At 36.3% G+C, this 24,479-nt stretch overlaps 1 protein-coding gene and 1 long non-coding RNA gene across 6 annotated transcripts in view; one reads left to right on the forward strand and one right to left on the reverse strand.

Annotated features, from left to right (window-relative positions):
- Nucleotides 1-24,479, forward strand: part of LOC116759657 — an 88,852-nt gene that overhangs the window by 34,751 nt on the left and 29,622 nt on the right. Inside the window, exon 3 of one of the 2 annotated variants that reach the window (XR_004351528.1) lies at nucleotides 715-3,276. The exons of the other annotated variant lie outside the window; for it this stretch is intronic. This is a non-coding gene — a long non-coding RNA (uncharacterized LOC116759657). Of the gene's footprint in view, nucleotides 1-714; nucleotides 3,277-24,479 lie in introns of those variants that run through there. 2 annotated transcript variants of the gene reach the window in all.
- PTPN12 (protein tyrosine phosphatase non-receptor type 12) overlaps nucleotides 15,041-24,479 on the reverse strand; it is an 87,259-nt gene continuing 77,820 nt past the window's right edge. For all 4 annotated transcript variants that reach the window (XM_032643662.1, XM_032643659.1, XM_032643660.1 and 1 more), the window contains 5 exons: nucleotides 21,011-21,088; nucleotides 20,048-20,115; nucleotides 19,077-19,107; nucleotides 16,424-16,531; nucleotides 15,041-15,885 (listed from right to left, as the gene is read on the reverse strand). In XM_032643662.1, the coding sequence (XP_032499553.1) occupies nucleotides 15,824-15,885; nucleotides 16,424-16,531; nucleotides 19,077-19,107; nucleotides 20,048-20,115; nucleotides 21,011-21,088 (347 nt within the window). In that variant the 3' untranslated portion in view covers nucleotides 15,041-15,823. The remainder of the gene's footprint in view (nucleotides 15,886-16,423; nucleotides 16,532-19,076; nucleotides 19,108-20,047; nucleotides 20,116-21,010; nucleotides 21,089-24,479) is intronic.

Genomic DNA, 24,479 nt, shown 5'->3' on the forward strand with positions numbered 1-24,479 from the left:
CTGCATGTTTCTTATTTCTCTGAATGTACCAGTGGCTAGTGGAAACCTTGACATAGAGAAGCAACATTCTTAGAAAAAGCAAATGAATATTTGGTCTTAGTCAACCACCTTCCACCAATATCCAGTGCTTGAATTCATCACATTCTCCCAAGTGGCAGGGAGCCTCTGATGTCTCACTTGGAAGAATGTGATTTCTCTTAGGTATGTTTTAATGACAGTTATCACTGGGCTATTTGAAAGTCTTGTGGGGACCTGCAGAGCATATGTTTATTTAGTGAGAGGGTAGCACTAGCTGTAGCAGGAGATTGCTTTGGACATTTAACCTTTTATAGCTTATGGCATAAAACTTCTCTACATACCGATTTTGAGTATAAAATACAAGGTGATTTTATGGTTTTTAAACCTAATTTGCCGGTCCCTTGATTCCCATCTCGGTAGGCCGCCATTGTGATCTCTAACAGGAAAATTGAATAGATTTGAAATTATTGTTTATGTTGCTCTCTATACAGACACAATAAAAAATAATTTGTCTCTCATTCTCTTGAAGAGACTAAAATATATTTTTAAAAATCTCACAGTAGCTGTTGAGATGTGTGCTAGCTTGTTGAACTTGTGCTGAATATGGAAATGCTCTTCCAGGCCAAGGAAATCTCAAAGAAAATTATCGCCTTAAAAAGGTAATTTTAACACTGCAGCACATTTAAATTTCCTCAGGTATCACCAGTCTGAAGGTACAAGAGGAGAGTAACATCAACGGTAATAATTCACATTCCACTGACTCTTGCCCCCACTGATTTACAGACAAACTTCGCATTTGTTTCTGGGCAGTCCAGGGTGTGTTTGCAAAGTGCCCGAACAGTTCTGGGAAGTTTTCCTATGGTCCCCATCAGAAGGCAGGGCTGGGACTTCCCCGGCCGTCCTGTGGTTAAGACTTCACCTTCCAGTGCAGGGGCTGCAGGTTCGATCCCTGGTCGGGGAGCTAAGCTCCCACATGCCTCAGGGCCAAAAAACCAAAACAGAAAACAGAAGCAATATTGTAATAAATTCAGTAAAGACTAAAAAGTTAAAAAATGCAAAGGCAATGCTGCTTCTTCCCAGCCATGGGCTTTGGCACAACGTGCCCCACAAGTCAGCTGAGCCTCAGCGGCGGGTGCACGGTAGGCTGGTGCTGAGGTTCCTGCTGCACATATGGAAACCATGGTCCCTTCTGTGTAATTGGAGTTCCAGCTCTAGGTAACCAACCCATGCTCTTATTTTTATGTTAAGGCTTATTTTTATTTTAGAAAAACTTCTTTCATTAGTAGTGGCATGAAATATATGAAGATTGTGTTTGGAATCAAGCACTTGAATTCACTACTTCCTTCAGTGAATATGTATTGAACACTAGTATGTGCCAGGCAGTGTTCTACATGCTGGGGATAAATGATAAAACAAACTAAGCCCCTGCCCTCAAGGAGAGTAACAATAACCAAATCAACATTGACTTTATGATGCCAGCTCATTTCTGCAAATATAACATCTTGATTTCCAGCAAGTTTTCTGAGATTCTGATCTAAAGAATTGCTGCCTTCAATAGCACAAATCATTTGACGGGGAGAGGGGCCAGTTATGTATTTCCTCTTTTATAATTAAAGTAACTGTAAAAAGAGGAGGAGAGTTCTGAGGGTAAAGGCAGAGAGTGTTGCAATCTTGCTAGATTTCACATTGAGTCTCTGACTCTGATTGATGCCATTTACACTCCGTGCAACTCCTTCTCTAGATCTTCGCCAGGACTTGACAATTCAGGACACTATAGACTAATTTACTTTCTAATGCATTTTGTGTCATTTGGAAGCCCTTCAGTGCCCAAATACTATATACTATGTTTGCAACTTACTTTGAAATGTATCAAAAAATAAGATGGATTAATGTATGATAGAGGGATGCATAGATGGTTAGGTATGCAATAAAGCAAATATAACAATGTTAACTGTAGAGTCCAGGTGACAGGTATACGTATAATTAGGTCACTGGATAGGTCATGGTATAATTCTTTTAACTTCTCTGTGTTTGAACATTTATGTAGTAAAATATTCAATAAAAATCTCTTTACTAGACTGAAGATTTATACTTTTTAGTTCACATTATGGAATTAAAATTTCGTGAAGACAATATTTAAATTACCTTTCAGTAAAATAGTCTTCATTAATGGACATGGATTAATTTTTCTTAACATGGATTAATTTTTAAATGTTTTTAAAAAACGCTGGGGGGAGGGGGAATTGGAGGAAGATGGTCAAAAGGTACAAACTTTCAGTTATAAGATAACTGAGTACTAGGGATGTGCTGTACAACATGATGACTATAGCTGATACTGCTGTATGACATACAGGAAAGTTATTAGGAGAGTCTCATCTAAGAGCTCTCCTAAGAGCTCTCATCTCAAGGAGAAAATTGTTTTCTTTTTATTGAATCTATGAGATGATAGATGTCACTTGAACCTATTATAGTAATCGTTTCACAATATATGTAAATCAAGCCATCATGCTGTCTGCCTTAAACTTGTATAGCAATGTTTGTCAATTATTTCTCAAAAAACTGGGGTGGGGGGGAAGCACTTCCATGTTTCTTTTTAGAAAGTTTATACAATGGGAATGTGAAATTGCTATATGATTTTTTTGTTTTAAAAAGACATATCTTCCTAGAATATCTATTTTACATACTCAGGCAAATTGTTAACAAGTTTAACTATTAATAAATTCACTTCTTAAAATCAGAGAGGCAACTGTTTGACAACTGCTGAAAATACTTTTTCTTAGAGGAACTGTATTGGTCAGTGTTCAAAGCAGAGAACAAAATCTACTCTTGAGTAATTTAAGCCAAAAGGGATTTATTACATGGTCTATTACAAATGGTTGGCAGGATTGCAAAAACAGCCTGCCGGCTAAGCTTCAGGAGTGACTCACAAATCCAGGCTATAGAACCGAGCTGTCAAGGGACTGTTGTTCAGGCCATTCTCGAAGTCCACCTGTTGAATGGGGAAGCCACCCCTACAGCTACTGGTTCCACAGCCATATGTCCTTCACTACAATACACCCTGTCACGAAGATGCCTCATAAACTGCTCCTCCCCCACTTAGTTCACTCTACACAAGTGCCTCTAGTGGTGGAATTTATATCACATCAATAACTCTAGCTGCAAGGGAATTTGAGAAATGCATTTTCAGCCTTCTAGATACTAAAGCCCAAGAAGGCATGTTAAGAAGATGGTGGCATTAAATGAAAGACTGTTGGAGACTTTTTTTTTTTTTTTTTGTGGTACGCAGGCCTCTCACTGTTGTGGCCTCTCCCGTTGCGGAGCACAGGCTCAGGACGCTCAGGCTCAGCGGCCATGGCCCACGGGCCCAGCTGCTCCGCGGCATGTGGGATCTTCCCGGACCGGGGCACGAACCCGTGTCCCCTGCATCAGCAGGCGGACTCTCAACCACTGCGCCACCAGGGAAGCCCTGTTGGAGACTTTTTGATGAACAAATCAGCCTGACAGCGCTCACTGATCAACATTACCATTGAGTGTCTACATTATTAACTATAGCCCTTCTGCTGGGTGTAATGAGTAAATGGCAGCACCTATGAAGCCTTCTTGCCCAAAACATCAAACCTGAATCTGAGAAAGCCACCAGATCCAACTATCAAGTTTACAAGAACTAGAGGGATAGAGGCACATGTTAACACCACCACAGGGATGCAATTAGCAAAATCCAGTGTGGGAAACTTTATAGGACAAATGACACAGTTCAACAAATAAATGGAAAGGGAAAAAAAAAGGGAGGGGAACCTAAAATTAAGAAATTTAAGAGGTGTATCAAGTAAATGCAGTGTGTGAATCTTATATGGATCTTGATTCAAACAAAACAATTGTCAAAAACATGAGACTCTCAGGGAAATTTGAACATGTATAATACTTGGAAAATTGATCATATTAAAGAATTATTAATTTTTTTAGATGCGATAATGGTATTGTGGTTATGTCAACAATAGTTTCAGTCACTTAGACAATAAGCTCTTTGCTTTTCAGTTGGTTATATATTGTTTCTTTCATAATTTATGGCTTCATGTTTTATTTATTTATTTATTTTGCTGTATTGGGTCTTCGTTGCTGCATGGGGGCTTTCTCTAGTTGCAGCGAGCGGGGGCTACTCTTCGTTGCGGTGCGCGGGCTTCTCATTGTGGTGGCTTCTCTTTGTTGCAGAGCACAGGCTCTAGGTACACAGGCTTTAGTAGTTGCGGCGCACGGACTTAGTTGCTCTGCAGCGTGTGGGATGTTCCCGAACCAGAGCTTGAACCCGTGTCTCTGCATTGGCGGGCGGATTCTTAACCACTGTGCCACCAGGGAAGTCCGTGTGTTTTATACTAAAGAGAAAGTTTATTGTGCTAGGCATTTTATGTATGTTAAATAATTTAATCCTTGTAACAATCCTTTGGTAAAAGGAAATTATGGTGTTCATTAAGGGAAACACCTATTACAGCCTTTCTGGAAGGCTGTAATATCTAATTTAAATATCTATCTATTTTAAAGTACACTTAGTATGTTTAGGAAGGAACAAGGAGGCAGAGAGTCTTTCAGGGAAGGAAAACCATTAGGCCTCTCAGCTAATTAATGGGTAAGGCAAATTATCAGATATCTCCTTTCAAGAAAACAGATTTGTTAGATTCCATAAAGTAAACATTACATTCAATGTTCAAAATATTTTCAAATTTTTCCCTTGTCCCTAAAACTATGAGAGAGCGTGAAACTACTGTCTCATTTTAAAGATGAGGAAAAACCCAAAACACACTCCCATCAGGGTGAGCTAAGGGTGAGAAGCACATTGAGAGTCTTGATATTTTCAGACACAGCCAAGGGGATGACACCTGGCCCATCAGTGCGTCTAAAACTAGTTGGGCAGAATCTTGAATTTGCAGTTTTCTGTTAATGGGCTTATACCATGCATTCTGAAACTTCTTTCTTGGAGGCAAAAAGACCCTTAGATATGATAGTGGCTTGTGTCCCTTCAAAACTCAACTCTACCCAACAAAATCTTATTCCTTATTTCTCTCACTAGGAAGAATTTAAATTTAATTTAAATTTTCTCCTATACGGGGAGGGCAATAATGGAAAAAAAAAGTTTCAGAAACACTGCCTTAGTCCAAAAGATGTTTTATTTAGAATACAGTGATTTTTTTAAACTATAGTTGATTTGCAATGTTTCAAGTATATAGCAAAGTGATTCAGTCGTGTGTGTGTATATATATATATATATGTATGTATATTCTTTTTCAGCTTATTTTCCATTATAGGCTATTACAAGATATTGAATATAGTTCCTTGTGCTATAGTGCTATACAGTAGGTCCTTGCTGTTTATCTATTTTATATATAGTAGTGTGTATTGGTTAATCCCAAATTCCTAATGATCCCTCTCTCCACTTTCCCCTTTGGTAACCATAAGTTTGTTTTCTATGTCTGAGTCTATTTTTGTTTTGTAAATAAGTTCATTTGCATCCTTTTTTTAGATTCCACATATAAGTGATGTCATGTATTTGTCTTTCTCTGTCTGACTTGCTTCACTTAGAATGATTATCTCTAGGTTCATCCATTTTGCTGCAAATGACATTATTTCATTCTTTTTTATGGCTGAGTAATATTCCATTGTAGAATACAGTGATTTTTAAATCATGTTTTCATGTTCTTAGAAATGGATATCATTACATTTTTAACACCTTTATTAGAGTATAATTGCTTTACAGTGGTGTCTTTTTTCCTGCTTTATAACAAAGTAAATCAGCTATACATATACATATATTCCCATTATCTCCTCCCTCTTGCATCTCCCTCCCACCCTCCCTATCCCACCCCTCTAGGTGGTCACAAAGCACAGAGCTGATCTCCCTGTTCTATGTGGCTGCTTCCCACTAGCTATGTTACATTTGGTAGTGTATATAAGTCCATGCCACTCTCTCACTTCGTCCCAGCTTACCCTTCCCCCTCCCCGTGTCCTCAAGTCCATTCTCTACGTCTGCGACTTTATTCCTGTCCTGCCCCTAGGTTCTTCATAACCTTGTTTTTTCCCTTTAGATTCCATATATATGTGTTAGCATATGATATTTGTTTTTCTCTTTCTGACTTACTTCACTCTGTATGACAGTCTCTGGGTCCATCCACCTCACTACAAATAACTCAATTCCTTTCCATGGCTGCGTAATATTCCATTGTATGTATGTGCCACATCTTCTTTACCCATTCATCAGTCGATGGACACTTAGGTTGCTTCCATGTCCTGGCTATTGTAAATAGAGCTGCACTGAACATTGTGTTGTTCATTACTGTTTGCTCTTTAGTTCTTCTAGGTCCTTGTTAAACGTTTCTTGTATTTTCTCCATTCTATTTCTGAGATTTTAGATCATCTTTACTATCGTTACTCTGAATTCATTTTCAGGTAGAATGCCTATTTCCTCTTCATTTGTTAGGTCTGGTGGGTTTTTACCTTGCTCCTTCATCTACGTGTGATCCTCTGTCTCCTCATTTTGCTTCATTTACTGTGTTTGGGGTCTTCTTTTCTCAGGCTTCAGGTTCGTAGTTCCTGATGTTTTTGGTGTCTGCCCCCAGTGGCTAAGGTTGGTTCAGTGGGTTGTGTAGGCTTCCTGGTGGGGGGACTCGTGCCTGTGTTCTGGTGAATGAGGCTGGATCTTGTCTTTCTGGTGGGCAGGACTGCGGCCGGTGGTGTGTTTGGGGTGTCTGTGACCTTACTATGATTTTAGGCAGCCTCTCTGCTAATGGGTGGGGTTGTGTTCCTGTCTTACTAGTTGTTTGGCATAGGATGTCCACCACTGTAGCTTGCTGGTCGTTGAGTGGAGCTGGGTCTTAGCATTGAGATGGAGATCTCTGGGAGAGCTTTCACTGTTTGATTTTACGTGGAGCCGGGAGGTCTGTTGTGGACTAATGTCCTGAACTTGGCTCTCCCACCTCAGAGGCTCAGGCCTGACACCCAGCCAGAGCACCAAGGCCCTGTCAGCCACATGGTATCTAGAAAAACATCTAGGAGAAACCACAGCAAGGCCAGCTGCTTAGCAGTTGCAGCTGTAACAGGAACCTTATTCCTCCCTATGGATGGGGCAAGTTGTCCTGCAGGTGCAAGGGTGCCTCCTTGGTCCTAAGGAAACTAACTTCTTTTCACCCTCACTGTGGACTAGGCGCCGACATTGTGTCATTACATTTGGTTTTAATTAAATTAATTTTAAAAGCAAATACTCAAGCATATATATAGTTATTTTTTTCCAGATTCCAAGTGGCTTATGAAATCAGAATGCTACCTTATCTTCCTAAAAATGATTCACCAAAAATAAATAAATTTTTAAAAAAAGAATTCTAGACCTAAGGAAACATGATGGAAGGAGCAATTGATTCTAGAAGTCAAGAGAGTAATATACTGAGAATTAGGAAGGCTTTATGGGGAAAGCACTACTGGTGGACTTTGAAAGGTATGTAACTCCCCTTTTACATTTGAAGAGAGTTCTATGCAGGGGGTCAATATTGGGTGGGACCAGATGAGCAAAGCACAGAGGAGAATAATTCCGAGGTATATTTGTTTTTTTAATAAATTTATTTATATTTTATTTATTTATTTTTGGCTGTGTTGGGTCTTCGTGGCTACGTGCGGGCTTTCTCTAGTTGAAGAGAGCAGGGGCTACTCTTTGTTGTGGTGTGCAGGCTTCTCATTGCAGTGGCTTCTCGTGGCGGAGCACAGGCTCTAGGCATGTGGGCTCAGTAGTTGTGGCTCGTGGGCTCTAGAGCGCAGGTTCAGTAGTTGTGGCGCACGGGCTTAGTTGCTCCATGGCATGTGGGATCTTACCGGACCAGGGATGGAACCCATGTCCCCTGCATTGGCAAGCGGACTCTTAACCACTGCACCACCAGGGAAGCCCCTCCAAGGTATATTTTGGGGCTGAGTTTTCTATAGCTGAAGTTTACGGTGCAGGGCCCAGTGGTGGCAGATGAAGCTTTACGATTGGAGCCACATCATGGACCTCAAACGACATGCAAAAGCCTCCCTGCTTTCAAAGATACTTCTCTGGGAAGAATTATTTAAACGGAGCTGTTATTTGAATACATACCACCACCTAACTCCACTTCTGCCTCCTTCCCCTCCCCCTTTATCCGAGAGAGAGCAAAATGCCCCTGCATTGTTAACCTTGGACAACTTACTTCTCTCTGTACCCTGATTTCCTCATCTATAAATGGATATTAAAGGTAGTACCTACTCATTGAGTCACTTATAGCAGTATATGGGCATAGCAACGTATGAGTGTTTGTTACATAAATAATGGATATAGCTCTACCTAGTAGAAAATCTCAAAACATTATTCTGAGTCATATAAGGAAAGGGAAGGATTTCAGATCTGTTTAGATCTCTGCTAACTTCCAACCTTGGGCTTAAGACTTTTCACATTACAAATTTAAGTATATCATTACAGTCTTAAAGAACATAATTGCTAAAAGGACTGCTAGTGTGCCCTTTTATTTTAGAGCTCAGGTAGATGCTGCTTTTCCAGCCCTAGGAGCTGCTTACAGAGTTTCATTAAACGAGTACATTTCTAATTATGTAAGGCATTATTTAAGACTTTGGAAATTCCTTGGCTTCTAGCTACAGCATTTTGACATTTTCAGTTCATTACCAACTGTATATACACCTATGAACCGTGGAAAAGTGATAGTAAATAGGAAAAATGTGGAATCTACATTAAATATTTTGAGATTTGACTTATGCATTTTCTGTTCTCCATGTTTGTAGTTGTTACAGTAAAACATAATGTCTTTAAAACAACACTTTGTTATTTTGCACAGTTCTGGGGATTAGGAGGGCCACCTGGACACTGCTCCACGTGGTGTTGGCTGGGATTAGCTCTTCACATAGTTCCTCATCATTCTCTCATTGTTCAGTGGTTTAGCCTAAGGTTCTTTACATGCCAGCAAGGACCCAAGAGACTGAAGCAGCCTGTCCTCTTAAGGTCTACACAGAGAGTCAGCCTAGAAACACATCTGCTGCATTTGATTGGTCAAAGCAAAGCAGAAGGCCAGCCCGGATACTAGAAAACAAACTCCACCTTGATGGGAGGAGCTGAAAATATTGTGGCTGTGATTTCCAACCTGCCACAATAGCTTTTACCAAGTTAACTATAAAATTAAAATTGACCAAGTTGGTAAAATTCCAGATTCTGACTTCTGTCCCATACTTTTGCCCTAGAAATTTACTGCTGGATAGGAAGTAAACAGAGATACCAAGGAAAAGCATGCAGACGGCCTTCATCGGTTTTCTTTAACATTTATTTTTCCTCATTTTTTTGTCTATGCCATGTGGCACATGGGATCTTAACTCCCCGACCAGGGATTGAACCCACGGCCCCTGCAGTGGAAGTGCGGATTCCCAACCACTGGACCGCCAGGGAAGTTCCCTTCATCAGTTTTCAAGCTGTGTGATTTTAAAGCCTATTAGTGACATTTGACTTAAGTACCTAGTCAGTTAACTAGCACACACGTTTTCTAATCAGTTAACTAGCACACACGTTTCTTGCCTGCTAAAGCCTACACTCCAAGCTTCTCTGAAAAGTAGGGCATATAGTAGTGTCAGTAATTAAGTGCAAGGATTTTGTAACAGGAGCTAGGTTTAAATTCTGGCTTTGCTACTTTGTGTGACTCTAAATTATCTAAAGTCTGTATTCCTCAGATTCATCCATAAAACAGGGATGTCCATCTGGCAAAGTTTTCGTGAAGATTAAGAAAGATAATGTATTCAGAGATTAGCAGAAGGCCTGGCACTTGGTAAGCATTCAGCAAGGTTAATAATTATTAGATAGGCCTGAGTCTACATGAAGGTGTATCGATGCCTTAAGATTTGCATAATGACTCTTGCAAAGGGGGCCACTAGGCATTAGGGACTTCACAAACACTCTAAAACAGTGAAGCCACCCCGAGAAGCTTTGGGGCTATAGCTTTCTAAATTTTCTTGAGTGCCTTTCCTGACTTTTTTTTTTTTTTGGTACCTATAAATTTCCTCTTGGCTTGCTTTGCTGCCCCCTTCTGACAGAATGGGGAAGAGTTCCATGCTGTCCCACCTCTACAGCCACTGAAACTGCTAAAAGCTATCAATGTCAAAGAATCCAACTTTCAAAAGCCTTTGGCCATAAATTCAAGTGAAATCAAATGAAAGCAAAGTCTAAATGTAAAATTTCTACATATAAATTTTACTTTATTTCTGTTACATGGAAATCGATATTGACAGATGAAATAATATTAAAATGGATCAATCCATTTTCAATCGTTAGATTGAAAAGATGCCAAGAATACTTTGTTATTCTGAATGGCAATAGTAAATTTCCTATAAACTTCATTTTACCTTTCTGAAACAATAAAATGTGTACATATATAATTTTAATTAAAAAAATGTTTTTCTAGGGAATTCCCTGGTGGTTAGGACTCAGTGCTTTCACTGTGGAGACCCAGGTTCAGTCCCTGGCCGGGGAACTAAGATCCTGCCAGCCGCAAGCCACAGTGTGGTCAGAAAAAGAAATAAAAATGGTTTTCTAATGTTAATCTCAGCTAATCTCTACATATTTCAGATTAGATTACATGTAGTGTGCCCAGATTGGTATTTAAAATTTTTTGCATAGAAGCTGCATGAAAATGTTACTGTATAATTAATTGAAATACAATGAGAAATGCTAAATACTTAGATTTTATATTTAATACAGTAAATTATTTAATGCTTTCTCACATTTTAGTTTTAGAAAGTATTGGAAATATTCTAACAGATTTACATATAAGTTGATAAAGCTAAAATTTAAAAACTACAATACTTTAAAATATCACAGATGTATTGTACATTTGTGTACTTACTATAAACTTAATCCTACTAAAATTTTTTTCAGTCAGGAAAACAATGTTTCAAGGAGAAATTTAGAACTACTTTTCTGTTTAATGTTTGGCTATTTGGGTATAAATCTGTAGTAGCTAAAGAATATGTTCTTGCTGAAATGCTGACAAGAGAGTTAAGTCACAAATACTATTACATTAAATCACAATTATAGTACATAGGCCATCTTATCTCTAAAACATGAAAAATGGCTGGAATCTTTGGAATTCCCTTCCCCCACTAACTCAACAAAGCCCAGATTTGTTGTAGTTTAAAACACTGAGACACATCTTCTTGAGCTACCCAAGCATAGCTGCTTTTCACTGATTAAATTGTTCACGATATAACTGGTCATCTGCATATCATGCAAGATTTGTGCACCTTAAAGACAAAAAGCGGGGGAAACAGACTACAGCAAATCTGTTAAGAAAATACAGCTTATATTCAAAACTAGAGCTACTTTTAGCACAATATATTGAATGGATATGTGCCAAAATTTTTGTTAAAGTTTTCACAATTCTCCATCTGCCAGAATTGAAAATATGAGCTTCTGGCATTTAAGAGCTGTGTAATAACAAAGATCTAAAATTGGAGAATAGAGTATTAAAAAACTGAAATTAATTCACACCTGATTATTTAGAAAGCTATTAAATGTGAATGTGAACTTTTGATATCTAAAATAACGTCACTAGAAGCAGGCAATTAGGAGACATCTGTGTAAGAAAACAAAAACAGCAAACTTTTCCAAAACTATCACAACTGATTTAATTAAATTTAATTCTATATTTAGGATTAAAATAGAATGACTTCACAGATTGCAATCAAGACCACCAAAAATGTACTTCAACAAAAATATTATATTCAGAACACATTTTAAGACTAAATATACTTAAGATGTCATTCTTCACTTGAATTTCTCTCAAAAGCTTCAGATTGCCAATTGCATTATTTTTATTGCTTCCCTTCTCATTTAGCACAAAATCATCTCTTTTTAGTTTAACTATGTGCCCATTAATAGACAAATGGATAAAGAAGATGTGGAGTATACATACGATGAATATATATTACTCGGCCATGAAAAAGAATGAAAATTTGCCATTTGCAACAACATGCATGGGACTAGAGCGTATTATGCTAAGTCAGACAGAGAAAAACAAATCCTGTACGATTTCACTTATATGTGGAATCTAAAAAACAAAACAAACCTAACAGAACAGAAACAGATTCATAGATAGAACAAGCTGGTGGTTGCCAGAGGGAAAGGGGGTGGGGGGATGAGTGAAATCGGTGGAGATTAAGAGGTACACACTTACAGTTATAAATGAGTCACAGGGATGTCATGTATAGCACAGGGAATACCGTTCATTAATATTGTAGTAACTTTGTATGATTACAGATGGTAACTAGACTTATTGTGGTGATAATTTTGTAATGTATAAAAATATTGGATCGGGCTTCCCTGGTGGCGCAGTGGTTGAGAGTCCGCCTGCCGATGCAGGGGACACGGGTTCGTGCCCCGTTCCGGGAAGATCCCACATGCCGCGGAGCGGCTGCGCCCGTGCGCCATGGCCGCTGAGCCTGCGCGTCCGGAGCCTGTGCTCCGCAACGGGAGAGGCCACGGCAGTGAGAGGCCCACGTACCACAAAAAAAAAAAAAAAAAAAAAAAAAAATATTGGATCACTATGTTGTACACCTGAAATTAATATAATATTGTAAGTCAGTTATACTTCAGTTAAAAACTGACACAGGCAATGGCATTAAAAATGTTTTAAACAATAAAATAAAAAAAAAGAATTTCATAGTTTCAGCTATTTGAAATGACCACAGGGGTTTAGGACATAGTTATGTAAATTTGCTCAGGTAAAAACTTAACCACATGTCCTACGAGGCTGTTACCTGACAGGAAGTCACTTAGCTAATGACTGAGCCTAGCTCAGCACTGACATATGACTATGGCTTTACTGCTCTGTTTACCAATATTAGGAGAAAATGTCCATAAAGTGAAAAATACTAGAGTAAAAAATACTATTTGTGAAAATTTGCTTCCAAAAGAAAGGTAACTGATAGTGTTAGGATGGAAAAGGAAAGATTACAGGTCTTTGTAGCATTAGCTGTAAGGGAGAGGATTTGGATAAAGTGGCAGGATAAATTTGCTAGTGGTTTATCTCAGATACAAATGACCTTATTATATGCTTTATATAGAAAAATAAAAATGAGTAACTTTATTGAGTGTTCTAGGCAATATAAAAATCACTGGGAGAAAGCTAAAGGTGGAAAAAGGCAGAATTTAAAATATTATAAAGATAGGCAATGGAATAGAAAAAAAATCTAGTAATTGACTCAGATCAATGAATATATAACATATGACGAGACTATATATTTAATAGAGGAGGGACATTAACTGGTTATTCATAAAAGGAAAAAGAAATCTACCTCACACTCTATACAAAAAATTTAATTCTGTAGCTTTAGATAAAAACATAAAAATATAAATAAAAAATAAAGCTTCTAGAAAAATAAGAGTATCTTTATGATCGTGGGGTGGGCAAAGATTTCTAAAGAGGACACCAAAAAGGAGTGATTATAAAAGATTGATAAATTGGATTTAATTAAATTCAATTAAAACAAACAAACAAAAAAACACCATTAGTAGAGTGAAAAGGCAAAGCACAGGCAAACCCACTTGGAATATATAAATAATTCCAACAAATCAATAAGAAAAAGACAAACAACTAAATAGAAAAACAGGTGCAAAGTTACCAGATGATAGGATATCTGCATACTCAGCTTTAGTAGATACTGCCAAACAGTATCTGCTTGAGACTTGAACAGGTCCTTCACAAAAACGAATATCCACATGGTCATAAGCACATGAGAATGTGCTCAACCTCATTAGTCGGGAGGGAAATATGTTAACAATCAGAACCACCACTTTGGAAAATTGTTTGGCAATATCTACAAAGCTGAATATATATGTGCATACTCTGTAATCCAAAAACTGCACTCCTGGATATATACCCAACAGATTCATATATATATATAAGTATACCAAAACACATTTTAAAATGTTTGTAGCAACAAAATTTGTAATTTTCCCAAGCCAAATACAATCCAAATGTCTTATTAGTAGCAGAATGAACAAACTGTGGTATATTCATAAAATGCAAAAACTCTAGCAATGAAAAATGAACAAGCAACTGCTACACATATAATAATGAACAGATCTTAGAAGCCCAAGGGGAAGCTTCTCAGTGGCTGGTCCTGTTCTACTGCTTGACCTAAGGGTGGTCACACTCAGAGGAGTGTATACTTTGTGGTGGTTAATATGCTTTTTTGCACCCTTCTGAATACATGTATACTTCAATGAAGGAGTTCAAAAGCAACTCCTTCTCAAGAAAAAAATCTTTACAAATGACTTTAGTGCCATATTATACAAATCATAAAGTGTATGGAGACTAATTTTTTTTTCAGTTATACTTTATTTCAGTTTAAATTTTATTAAGAAAATGATATGCTGTAGAGGTGTTTGTGTCTTATGATGGTCAAGGGTCCACTATATTTACATTTTTTGAACAAATATATGAGAAAAATGTGAAATTCTAAGACCACTAGGCTTTATAAATTTTCCAACATGAAATCATAGTATTATTTTCTCTTCCACAACAATCCTCTTTCTATTCATATACGATTACTTTATCTCACCTTAGTCTCATAATTTCTTCCCTCTTTTATATGCAGAGGGAAAATACAGATGTCTATCAGCTTTGATCCATGATGTCAAAATTCAAACTTGGTACTTACAGAAAGGGCCTCTGCTCCAGTGCAGGATGGGAAGAAATCAGTTCCCTTTTCCCAACTGCACCTTTGTTTGGTGTTTTCCTGGCATCCCAGTAGGCAACAATGAGAAGGCTAAGAAGGATGCCTAGGGCTGACTCCAGGATAAGTATTTAGAACTGCAAAGCCATGTTTCTGCAGAAGGTGCTCCCTATTCTGTAATTAAGAAATTAAACCCCATTCACACTCATGACTTAAAGATAAGACTGAGCTGGGAGGAAGGTGGATATTAAGTCTAATTTCCCACAAAAGAGGAATGAAAAACCAAAACAAGTAGACACTGTAAAATTGTTTTTGTCTTTTTAATGGCAGGTCAAATATCCTGAAACATACATATATTTTGATAGTCTTCTAATCCCAGTTGAGTTCAAATATTAAAGTAACACACACGAGCTAAGAGAATTCAATATTGTTCCAAGGCACTTACTGAATCTCCATGACTAAATGAAAACAAGGACAATTAGACAGTTTATAATATAAAAATAACTTTTTGCTTACAATTTACAAAATGTATTATTATTACAATCTTTGATCTCTGATAACCTGTAATGCTGGCTGCATGAATCCAGCAATTTTAAAATTCTGAAACTATTTTCTAAAACTTCAGGGCAAATAATTTACAAATAAGGTACACAAAGATTTAGACCATGCAGAAATTTCTTACATCTTCTGTTAATAATATTTTATGACTGTAACTTTATCAAATTATATACCTACTTGCCCTGTACATATACAAAATAATGCATACATGATAAAACATTAGCAAAAGAGTAGTCCTTAAACTCAATTTATCATAAAAGTATTACTATATTAACATGTCTACAAGCAGCGTGTAACAGGGTTAAGAGACATTAAGGCAATAATACTTGAAGTTACAAAATAAACCGTATGTAATACTTTTTCCTAAGTGTAATATAAGGCAGGTAGATGGTCCCAGCAAAAAACACTAAGGTAACAATCTACACTGCTGTTAGTCCCACATTTTTAAGATGGAATACTATAAATCTGGCTTTCAGTGGCACTTGAATTTTCCAGTATAATTTAAAGTGTCTTTTAGTTCCCTGAATCATGTCCATTCTGAAGGTGGATCTCTTGGTCCTTTGGGTTTTCCACAGCGATTACCAAAACCTATAATCAAAATACCACAATAATTCTCTAGTGTTCAGAAATATTATTAAGCTCATGTCTGTAGACATTCTTATTTTATGGAACAAATAAATTTCCATAGGGAAATTTAGAACTTAAAACTAAACAAATCTCTACAAACACAAACCAACTCAATTTGTTCTGGGTAGTTGAAAATAATTGCTTCTTTTATAAAAATAAAATCAATTCTATCAAAATGTAAGAAAAACAGCTAAGATATTTTAGTCTTTCCAACTCAAAAGAAAGATTTGTTTACATACTGCAGTTTTTTATATTTTAGTTTTTAACCTCAGTATGAAACAGAATAAATTAGTTCATTTGTTTCATAATTAATTCCAAGCAACTTTGATGGTACATGTTTTATTCTTGGCAAGTGCCATTTAAGGACCTGAATAAATCATAGCACAAAGATAAACTGTGCCTTAAGGAAATTCTGGAATGATGCCAAATAACTTTTTTTCATTCTTGCCAGCATTAACTACACAATTACAGTTTTAAAATCATCTAATAAACAAATTACCAATCTCTGTGGCTTCTGTTGGACTTTCTGATATTTGATCTTTCTTGTTACTGAAAGTAGTTGGACATTCTGTACAAGTCTCTGTATGAATACCTCGTGCTGGATGGTCTAAAATGCAAACCAAAGCCATTGTTAGTCATAATCATGTGTAGCATCATAGGTAGAAGAATCCTCCAATTGTTTTAATGTGGGCAGTTAAGTTAAAAGAGCAAGTTTTTTCTTAGGCATAATAATTTTAGAGGCCCAGATAAATATAAATGCAAGGGTAATGAACACAGGAAATTACATTAGGTGTTCTTGCAGGCACGTAGAAACCTGCAGCGAGTACTTCTGCTGTGACGATTCTCCTTATGCTCCTACTTTAACTGCAACTGAAATGCCTTTATATGGAAATCAGTGGCAAACAAGTTCATAGCTTATTAATGGACTTAATATTTGTGCTTAAAAGTAGTAATTCTTTTCTTTTAAGATTTAGCATTGCTTAAATTTTAGTTAGTTTACTTATTTAACTGCCAATGCATATGATTAGTAACAAAAGAAATCAACTACTATGATTCAGGCATTCTTTCACCACCTTCATCACGTCCCCTACACCCCCTGTAAGGAACTTTTCTGGAAACTTGGAATACAAGTCAAATAACAGACAATCCTTGTCCTCAGGTGCTTATAGTCTAGACAAGGGTCGGCAAACGTTTTCTATAAAGGGCTAGAGAATATTTTAGGCTTTGCAAGCCACATACGGTCTCTGTCGCACATTCTTCATTGATTTTTGTTTCTTTGTTTTTATTTTTAAACAACTCTTTAAAATGTAAAAAGAATTCATTCAGCTCAAGGGCAGGATTAGGCCTGTGCGATACAGTTTGCTAACCTCTGGTCTAGTAGGAGAGACAGACAAGTACATTACTTATAGTAGTGTGATAAGGTTTATAATAAACGGGGACAGAAAGGAGAGGCATGTGGACGAAACTAGTGGCGGAGATTCAGGGTTGGCTTCTATAAGGAAATGATGATTTAGGCTAAAAGCCTCAATTTTCTCAATGAAGTAAAGGGTCTACTACTGAGTAAGAGTTAGTGGGATTCATGAAGAAAATAAAGATTTGGAAAATTCAGGGGAAATAAAAAGGGTATAAAGTAGAGCATGTTAGATAACCAAGCAACGCTGAGGGCTCAACTGTGGATCAGTCCTAGAACTGTATGCTCAACCTGTAAAACAGCCAAGTTCCTCAGCAGTATTCAGTAATCCTGAGGGATAAAGCAAAATGGTATGGGAATTAGGGGCAAGAAAGTTAAGGATAGGGGCTTCCCTGGTGGCGCAGTGGTTGAGAGTCCACCTGCCGGTGCAGGGGACACGGGTTCGTGCCCCGGTCCGGGAAGATCCCACATGCCGCGGAGCGGCTGGGCCCGTGAGCCATGGCCGCTGAGCCTGAGCGTCCGGAGCCTGTGCTCCGCAACGGGAGAGGCCACAGCAGTGAGAGGCCCACGTACTGCAAAAAAAAAAAAAAAAAAAAAAAAAAAAAGAAAGTTAAGGATAACTGTGAGTGTGACTAGAGTGATGGAATCTAGATTGAATAGAGAAGGAAGAGAAACCAGAAAGGAGTTAACAGATACTAAGAAAATAAAAGACCCAGGGATCTAGCCATAGCAGCAGTAGTCATATAACCTAGGTAATAATAACTGCATTGCTACCATTTCAGTGCCTACCATGTGCCGGGCACTGTCTAATACTCTCCATGTATGATTTAATTTAATTAAATCTTCGCAACAATCCTCTAGGGTAGGTTACTACCATTATCTGCATTTAACAGAGAAGAAAACTGAAGCCTAGAAAGATGAGGTAACTTGCCCAAACCCAAATAGTAAGTAAAATGGCAAAAATGGGACTCCAATCCAGGTGGGCTTGACGCTAAAGCTTCTGCTCTTTTCCTTATAATATGTTGCTGCAGAAAAGTAAACAGAGAATAATAAAGAGTTTATGAGATGGAATGGAGCCCCATTAGGCAAAGATCCAGGAAGAGAGCAGCTGAAGCAGAATGGAGGGTAAGGGCAGAGGTGATAGATAAATTGAGGGAACCGCATAAGCTAGGATGTTTGATGAGCTGCTTACATAGTTACTGATTTATAAGAATTAACAATAACTTGACCTATTTTACTATGATCATAAAAGTAAAGTAGTAGAAAAATTTTCTAACTTGGCATTATAACACTGCATTGAGCTAACATAGTCTTACTAGCCTTCACAAATGTAAAAGTCCTAAAAGGAAGATTTCCAAAACAATTGATCTTTAGGCCCCCAATTCAATCATCTAGATTAATTTGGCACATTTATTCAAATCATTGTCAGATCTAGATTCTAAGTGTTTTTATAAACAACAGAAATAAAATACAGGAAAATATTTTTAAAATAATTTCCTTCCCATCAGCCTGTTAACTACTGATAATAAATGCTGTTATCCTCCTGATCAATAATTATATCTGGTATAATAACGAATTTAAAAGAATTATACTACATAATGCAGGTTCTAGAAGAGCTGTCCTACATATTTCCACATACTGAAATAAATTTCACAAATAAATAGCATACACCATGAGACATGCTATTTTATGGAAATTAATCTATATAATCTATAGCAAAAAGGAACACAGTCCAACTTACCACATGTTTCACTTCCAGAGGTTATCAAGCCCTATAAGGAAGACATTCAATAGCTATTACAGTACATCCCTTTCATGTACAAATTATAGAAAATTTGGTCTGTTATGAGTATATATCCCAATAAATCAAGATCTATCAAGATTCTCATGTCAAAGGAAAAGAAAACAATGGGGTTTTCAATTAGGGTTAAAAATGTTTAATGTTGTGGTGTTTTATACTGGGAGTAAAAGGATAAGGGAATTCCTTTTCCTTCTGGATGAAAACTGAAAATGCAGAAGTTACTACATAAGAGAACATACACACAACTGCATTTTGCCAGCCCTCTACTGTATTCATCAAATTATGATATCACTGATTGTAAGACACAGCATCATTATTAGGTTACCAATACTTTATCTAACAATTAAAGTATATCACAATGCTTGTTTAATCAATTTTAAGATATACCCCAATTTCAGATATTCAAATATGAGAGAAATATGAAAAATATTAATGTTGATGAAAAATAGCATTTCCAGTGGCTAAAATATTTAGCTACCAAAACATTTCCTGAATGTGAAAGGAAGTCTGATGTGACCAGAAAAACCAAAGGGAGAGACAATATACCTGGTTGTATAATGGAAAGAACAAAATCTAGGAAAGTACTGGGACCCTGAAAATAGTAACCCCTGTTCTATTCATACCTCCAAAATGATTTGAAACAAGGCATAATTTACAAATTTCAAAAGCAGCTTGGGAAAATAATACTCTGAAGTGATGGTCATATGTAGATCATAATGCTCTTTAAAAAAATTTTAGATCTCACATTTTATACACTTTTTATCTGAAACCACTACGTAAGAAATAATTATCAAAAATTATATTTAATAGTCTTAAGGTAAGTTATTATAACAAACAACTGTAAGATAAATTAATAAAACAAAAGAACAAAAATATTGAGCTATAGCTGTTCCAATCCCAAAAGGACTCACTTCAGGTTTTCTTTGTTCACACTGCTCCTGATTTTGAAGTTCACTCCACTCAGATCTTACAGGTGTATCTGAGAAAAATGAAATCTTACAATTAAAATTAACATCTTTAATTATGAAAATTTCTTGCTTTAAGGTAATATACAAAAACAGATACTGTAGATTTTTAGAAACTATCACTTGCACTAAAAAATTTCTAGCTTCTATTAATTGAAGAATATCCCTTTAAGCTTTGCTTTCTTCCTTAAAATTTAAAGAATTGAGTTATCAGAGTTTATTACAAGTGCACTGTAATCTACAGGTGTGACACACATAGACTTATTTATTTAATATTAGTGGAGTATACGGCTTCACTGTTTTTAACATTCTTAAAATCAGTTAAAATGAATAAAATATTTGTAAAATGCAGCTCAGATAAGACTAGTAGCGTGCACCTCCACTGAGCACAAGACACCGTAAATATATTAAAGCTGTTTCTATACTCTTTTTCAGGATGGGAAGGAGGAGGAATATATTATCAATACGCTGAAATATCACTTTCTCCCTCACTGATACTCTTGTGGCCTTAAGGGTCCTCAGTTAACATCAACTGAGTGATGCCTGCCTACAACAGAATTTAGATGCTTACTTACCTAAACTGGTACCAAGTGAAGCAGTTAATGTCTTTTCATAAGTAAGTGCCATTTTTAATGAATGAAAAGACAATAAACTGTATACAGTTATAGTTGCATTTAACTGGATTATAGTGTTTGATATAAATGCAGCCATTTTATTAGCAGTCTTAGCAAATAAAAAATACCATTATAAGTATTTTTCATACAAGGAATTAAAAACATTTGTCAGTATAAATTCAAACCTGTTTTCGAATTTAATTGTGTAGCTCAACAGCAACAGACTGACATCAGCCATGTTTTTCAGAGCTTATTATTAAAGCATGAAATATGTAAAATCAGAAGATATACTCACTATGTTCACTGGCCAATACAAAAGACTCAGGAGTTCTTTCAGGTAGGGGAGGAGGCGAATCTTCACTAACATCAACATCTATAACAAATACATAAAATTTAGACAAATTATGAACTTGTTAAAAAATGTTAACTCATTTAAAAGTGAACTTGTTATCTAAACAAAATAAGACAGCTTTCTTGACATTCTTATAAATCACTGCCACAAGTATCTAGGAGAACCAGTTTTTAAAAATGCAAAAATAAGATATCCTTATCACTTGACTTGTTATCAAAAACAATTATAAAGCTTATTGAGCAAAGACTGAACTCCATCACTGTTGCACAGAGAAAATGACTCTCCCATGACGTTCCTGACACCATGTAGGCATTAATCACACTGTCCTCTGAGTCTGAAGGCATCTTCAGCAGAGAAGCCAGCAGGCGAGTGCCTTCTTTACTGGGTTTGCCGATAATGCTTTGAGTCCACAAAGCATTAGTCATTTGGAAAGGAAATACCTTTAGGAAAGCTTTAGTCATTTGACTTAAATCAGTGTTTCCCACACTGTAATCAGTTGCTTAACTCCTTTTACAAGTTTTGCCATACTGTGGACCATATGTCCTATTTTTTTAAATCCCACTCATTTTAAACTTAACTATGTACTTCAGTCATGTTTTAAATAGTAATGACTAAAATAGCAGATTAAAAGTGTTAGTTATTTTTCTAATATACAAAAATATAACCATTAAAATTTTTGGATGTTCATTTATTTATTGCCTAAAATCTTGTGAACAGTGGCATATGACCATACTTTGAGAATACTGAATGAAGCCATATAAAAGCTTTTCACCAGTAAAAACAAAATTAGCTCTTGGAAAAGATAATGCATTAAGTAAGCCTTGTCAGTTAGCCTCATTGTGGCATTAGGTGAAATGAGAGTATTAGATCCTTTGAGGTTTCACTGGAGGTAGAAAAAATATGAGGATACAATTCTGTGTGTGGACTCTCAGGTTAGAAAAGATGGGGCAAAGAAAGGAAGATGTGAGGATCCTACATTATCTGGGCCTTGACAACTGTTTTCTTAAAAATGTGAACTGTGCCATACTTGGCTATTTTACCACATTTGATAGGCTATGCATTAAAAAGAGTGAAAATCAAGAAAAGCCTTTTCAATTTTCAACATGCATGAGCCAGGTATGACTGTTCTGGTTCCTCCTGCAATTGTTTAGCTGAAGACACAAGAAAATACAGCCGCTGGATCCTGCTGAGAGAAGAGTTCCAGTCCAATACTTTATATATATGTGTGTGTGTGTATATATAAAAATCTGTATATATATATACACACACACACACACATATATATATAAAACATGAGTACTGGAACTCTCTTGTATATAAAGTTAAGCTACTAAAGAACTATCTACCCTGTCTGGTAGTAACAGTCTAAGCAATCATATTTCCCCTTGCTCTTTTGTTACTAAGAGCTCACAGTGAAGAGATGGCTGTTGAAAGGAAGGGATGCATAATCTTGACACTGTGGTGCCATTTCACAATTACGTGAACAAATCAGGAAGGACAGTATGGTTTGTTTACATCAAGTATCAAGTATCTTTCGGAAACTCTATACCTCTTCTGTTTTAACAGTCCTCGCTCTTAAAAGACTTTATTTTCTAACTGTGGCCTTGGCTTCTCAACTGCATGTTTCTCCCTGGATCTCTGGATTGCCTTTTCTGTGTTATAAATTTGTGTTTTAGAGGTTATCCAACCAGAGCCTGCACATTTTTCGTAGGCTTTTGTAAATCATACACTTTATGGGAGCCTAGTGTAGCCATGTTTAAGAAATCTTTCAGGAGGCCTGAGTCAATATTAAAATCAGAATGATAGCCAGGAATTTTTTTTAGGCAGTAACTTATGCAAAAGGTTGTTTTAGGTATCAAAACAAAATTATTCCATAGCAAATTTTAAAACAAACAAGCAAACAATAATCTAATCTTTGAGCCAAAGGTTCATCTACAAGGTAAATAATTACTAAAATTAAAAATAGGACTGCTTGTAGTTATGCTGCAATACAGAATACTTACACAGGAAAATCTTCTGTTAATACCAAACTCATTTAGCATAGTTAAGGTAGGGTGAAAAGAAACCAGAAATCACATTTACAGCTATCTTTGCTTTGAAATACAAATAAAATGGAGAGAAAGGAAGTGAGCTGGTATACAGAAGAGTGCTTTCAACTATTCTGTACAGTATGTTGTATTCTAAAGGAACTCTTTCTGTTATCACTAAAACACTGGTCATATGGCAGTAACTTTTAATGAGCATGTTATATCATGCATCCTTCCTGCCCTCACCAAACTCTATTTCTAGTAATGGTTTAAAAAAATTTATTTCCTAGGTACAAAACAAATGCCTGATATGCTAAAAAAAAACCAAAACGACAATTTCTTATCTACATGTTTTCTTGTGTAGTTACAACTTAGCAGTTATTTTTCAAACTCTGAAGTCGAGGGAAAAAATATATTAACAATTTTAAATTATGCCAAACTGGTAAAGTAGTATTTATTGTGGCATCCATTATCTTCTGAAGATCCTTCAAATAAACCACAAAAGAATCAAGAACACAGAAAATCCTGTAAATTTAAAAAACTAACTTAGACTCTCATTTACTCTACCAGATACATCCCCAAGATAAAAAAAAGAAAAAAAAGTATGTGTGAGTTGAGGAAAATAGAGGCACCACAGTATGGGTGGTACTTACTGGATGAGAATTAGAAAAAGTCATCTTGCAAGTTCACAGTACTTATTTGACTGCACATTATAAATACCAGTCTATGTGTGTCACTATCAAAGTTCACCAACAAGTAAAAGACCACTGATAATCAACCTATCAATAAACAGCTTTTGTGTTTATATATTTGCTGTCAACTTCATGGTCTTTTTTTTTTTTTTTAATGGTCTGTTGAAGACGGCACCGTGGTAATTTTTAGCAGATTAAAGAGTTTCAAGACCCAGTAATACATCTTGGGAACTTAGGGGATATGTTATCTTGAAATGCTTAGACTGCTTAAAGAAGAGAGTCATTAATTAAACAGTAGTAGCACTGATGGCTAGACATGGAAGTATCCCACTTTCTACTGACTGAATTAAACTTCCTGTATTCTGCTGAGCAGCTGCAATATTGCTCCTTGGTTAATAAACTTATTGTTGAAAGGAGCCATTTTGCAAGCATTTGTGAGGAGGTTTAAAATTTTAAAAAGGTATTTTGTAGTTAAAAGATCATAAAAAGATAACAAAATAGATATCTGTAATATACATGGGCGAAATTAAATGGCCAATCAAGCCATTCTACAATATTTGTGTCACTGTCACTTGAAGTAATCCCTAAATTGTTTCTAATTATTCAGTTATATAAAATTTTGACCCATATAAATACTAAGAGTTGTAAGATATAAGAAGAGAAAATTTTCAGTTACAACAATTTAAATATTTT

This window comes from Phocoena sinus, chromosome 9 (genome assembly GCF_008692025.1).
Source record: "Phocoena sinus isolate mPhoSin1 chromosome 9, mPhoSin1.pri, whole genome shotgun sequence".
NCBI lineage: Eukaryota > Metazoa > Chordata > Mammalia > Artiodactyla > Phocoenidae > Phocoena > Phocoena sinus.